Here is a 3,915-nt window from a genome sequence, read left to right as displayed (position 1 = left end):
AATAGTTTCATAGTTCTCAAATTGTTCACTGCTTGTTATTAGGTCGACACCATGGACCCCTATGATTATGAAGTTGCCATTTTGGTCCCATCCAAGAAGCCCGTTGAGACCATCGACATCAGCTCATCCTCCGAAGGTGAGGATGGTGCTCCAGATAGGGTTCACGTTAAGCAAGAGGAAGCTGATGATCTTTGCAGCAATGGATTGTGCGGTGACCATGAGGAAGTTGCTCCTCCTCCTCCTGCTGATGTCCATCTGACTCGTCGAGGTAAAAAATATATATAGATGCAGGATATAGGTCAAATGCTTAATTAGTCTCGGTTTGGCATAATAGCTAGTCAATTTGTAGCATTCAAGGAATACTTCAGTTTCTATAAATACTGTTGGTTTGATATACTTCAATTTTAGGAAAACTTTAAACTAGGCCTTATTCCCTGGTTTCCTTATATGTAGGTCCCGGGATAGAGGCACGTGAGGAATGGGATGACTTTTGCATGTATCCCAATCTAGTGGAAATGAATCCTACACAAGTTGAAACCCTGAGATTTCTTGTTGACCAAAAGCGCCCCGAAATTCGTTTTTATGTGTGCACTATAAAGAGTGCAAGTACCGTGGAAGGCAGTTCCAGAATGGTAAATAATTACTCCATCTCAAGGATGTTTTTGCATCTTTATATGTTGACAATTAATGACTTCATCTGAACGAAGTTTTGCATCTTATAATCTGCAGTACTTCAACCGGAAGTTTACCAAGCAGTACATCTCGAAGAATATGCACCTTCCAGATAATGACTTTCAAGTCTCTTACGATGAGAGACATTGTGTGAAAGTGAGGATTTTCCAGGGCAAAGGGAGGGTTGACGGTGCAGTGATCACAACTAACTGGAAAGCTGTGGTGCAGAAGAGCGAGATGAAGGAAAATGATATCTTTGTGTTTTGGTTCCGCATTCGCGCCCGGGGCGGTCTCATGTTGCATGTCAGGAAGCTCGAGAAATGAGCTAGCAGGCTGAACCTCTCTAATTAAGCTAGTAGTACTATATATATGTGTGTATGAGCTCAAGTAATATGAGCGTTGAAACTCTTATCGATCTGGTACTATCTAATGGCCTGTTGGTCTATGTAATGTGCTCAAGTAAATGAGCGTTGAAGGACCCAGAGACTTCCAATACGCATCCTCATGCGTCTTCTCTTGACAAAGAAGATGGCTGGGAGTTTGCGTACCTACTGCACGTGACTTGTGCTCACTGAAGTGTGGGACCTCACGCATGGGCACCACACGTAAGTGACAGACCTGTTGTGTAAAAACTCAGTTGATTATTATAGTGCATTAGAACAAAGTTACCTATGGACTAAAGGGTAGGAAATCCAAGTTAACTCATTTACATGACATTAATTTTTCCATGAAGCAAAGTTAACACATCTATCAATTGGTACATTTTGGAGTGACTAAGAAGGAGCCATGCTTACTTATTCGTTTACACGTGTTAAACTTGTTTAAATCTTGCTCAAACCTAGGATTTCACCAAGATTCAAATGGGCGAGGAAAATAAAAAAACGGAAAAAATGAAAAACCAATGCACATAGTCTTCTTATGTCATATAGTAAGCATTCAAGATGATAAACAAGGTCTAGACATATTCAAACCGGACAAATCATGTATCTACTCCCTAACGACCCTAAACTATGTCTTATGAAGTAAGGCATGAAGAGAAGTGGTTTTGGGTTTCAAACATGGAATTTTCAAAAACCTCCCAAAAGCTTCATTTTAGAGTGACTAAGAAGGACCGAGGCTTACCTTTTCATTTTCATGTTTTAAACTTGTTTAAATCTTGGTCAAACCTAGCTAGTATTTGACCAAGATTCAAATGGGCATAAAATTCAAAAAAATCAGAAAAATGAAAAACCAAAGCACATAGCCTTCTTATGTCATAAAGTAAGAATTCAAGTTGATCAACAAGGTCTAGACATATTCAAAACGAGAAAAAAGCATGTATCGATCTACCCCTAACCCTTAACTCTGTCTTATGAAGTCAAGCATGAAGAGAAGTGGTTTTGGGTTACAAACATTATATTGAGATTTCAAGATCGAACCCCCCAAAAGTTGCTTCATTTTAGAGTGACTAAGAAGGATCCGGGCTTACCTTTTCGTTTTCATATTTTAAACTTGTTTAAATCCTGGTCAAACCTAGGATTTGACCAAGATTCAAATGGGCATAAAATTCAAAAAAAATAGAAGAATGAAAAACAAAAGCACATAGTCTAGCTTCTTATGTCATATAGATAGTAAGCATTCAAGTTGATAAACAAGGTTTAGACATGTGTTCAAACCGGACAAATCATGTATCTACCCCCTAACCATAAACTCTCGGTCGATCTTATGAAGCCTAGCATGAAGAGAAGTCGTATTGGTTTCAAACATGGAAATTTCAAGAACCTCCCACGAGCTTCATTTTAGAGTGACTACAAAAGATCCAGGCTTGCCTTTTCATTTTCATGTTTTTAAATTGTTTAAATCTTGGTCAAACCTAGCTAGTATTTGACCAAGATTCAAATGGGCATAAAATTAAAAAAACCAGAAAAATGAAAAACCAAAGCACATAGCCTTCTTATGTCATATAAAATAAGCATTCAAGTTGATAAACAAGGTCTAGACATATTCAAAATAGAAAAAGCATGTATCTACCCCTAACCCTTAACTCTGTCTTATGAAGTCAAGCATGAAGAGAAGTGGTTTTGGGTTTCAAACATGGAAATTTCAAAAACTTCCCAAAAGCTTAATTTTAGAGTGACTAGGAAAGGATCCAGGCTTAACTTTTAATTTTCATGTTTCAAGTTTGTTTAAATCTTGGTCAAACCTAGGATTTGACCAACAAGATTCAAATGAGCATAATAATTCAGAAAAAAACAAAAAAAACCAAAGCACATAGTCTTCTTACGTCATATATATAGTAAGCATTCAAGATGATAAACAAGGTCTAGACATATTCAAACCCGACAAATCATGTATCTACTCCTAACCCTAAACTCTGTCTTATGAAGTCAACCGTGAAGAGAAGTGGTTTTGGGTTTAAACATTGAGATTTCAAGAACACCCCAAAAGCTTCATTTTTAGAATGACTAAGAAGGATCCATGCTTACCTTTTCATTTTCATGTCTTAAACTTGTTTAAATCCTGATCAAAACTAGGATTTGAACGAGATTCAAATGGGTATAAAAAATAAAAAAACGCACATAGCCTTTTTATGTCATATAATGCATGAGCACTCAAGTTGATAAACATGGTCTAGACATATTCAAACTAGAAAAATCATGTATCTACCCTGCTGGCCCTAACCCTAAGAAGGATCCAGGCTTACCCTTTTCATTTTCATGTGTTTTAAACTTGCTTAAGTCTTGGTCAAACCTAGGATTTGACCAAGACTCAAATGGGCATAAAAACTCAAACCCGATAAACATTCACCTTTTTCTATATAGTTAGGGTTAGGGTTTATGGTTTATAGAGATCGATGCACATATTTTCATTTCACATTTGTGATGTACAATAATACATAGGTAAGATTCCAAGCATGACCTTTGTTAGAATAACCTTTAACGTGTTCTCTCACGGCCTTTAGATTCAAATGGGCATAAACATTCAGAAAAAATCAAAAAAATGAAAAACCAAAGCACATAGTCTTCTTATGTCATATAGTAAGAATTGAAGTTGATAAACAAGGTCTAGACATATTCAAACCAGCCAAATCATGTATCTACACCTAACCCTAAACTTTATCTTATGAAGTCAAGCATGAAGAGAAATGGTTTTGGGTTTCAAACATGGAAATTTCAAAAACCTCCCAAAAGCTTCATTTTAGAGTGACTAAGAAGGATACAGGCTTACCTTTTCATTTTCATGTTTTAAGTTTGTTTAAATCTT

At 36.7% G+C, this 3,915-nt stretch overlaps 1 protein-coding gene across 1 annotated transcript; it reads left to right on the top strand.

Moving 5' to 3' along the window:
* Window positions 1-495: 495 nt before the first annotated feature.
* Window positions 496-1,218, top strand: LOC124699670. Its single transcript, XM_047231935.1, has 2 exons — window positions 496-632; window positions 730-1,218. The coding sequence occupies exons 1-2, from the start codon at window positions 516-518 to the stop codon at window positions 994-996; spliced, it is 384 nt and encodes a 127-aa protein (XP_047087891.1). The 5' UTR covers window positions 496-515; the 3' UTR covers window positions 997-1,218.
* Window positions 1,219-3,915: the final 2,697 nt, after the last annotated feature.

This window comes from Lolium rigidum, chromosome 3 (genome assembly GCF_022539505.1).
Source record: "Lolium rigidum isolate FL_2022 chromosome 3, APGP_CSIRO_Lrig_0.1, whole genome shotgun sequence".
NCBI classification, from domain to species: domain Eukaryota; kingdom Viridiplantae; phylum Streptophyta; class Magnoliopsida; order Poales; family Poaceae; genus Lolium; species Lolium rigidum.
The sequence above is the reverse complement of the archived record's forward strand: the minus strand, read 5'-3'. Positions and strand labels throughout refer to the sequence as shown.

Coding starts and splice junctions, on each gene's coding strand:
- LOC124699670 (XM_047231935.1), top strand. CDS start 516: ATGAATCCTACACAAGTTGAAACCCTGAGATTTCTTGTTGACCAAAAG. Junction 633..729: donor TGGAAGGCAGTTCCAGAATG/GTAAATAATTAC, acceptor TATAATCTGCAG/TACTTCAACCGGAAGTTTAC.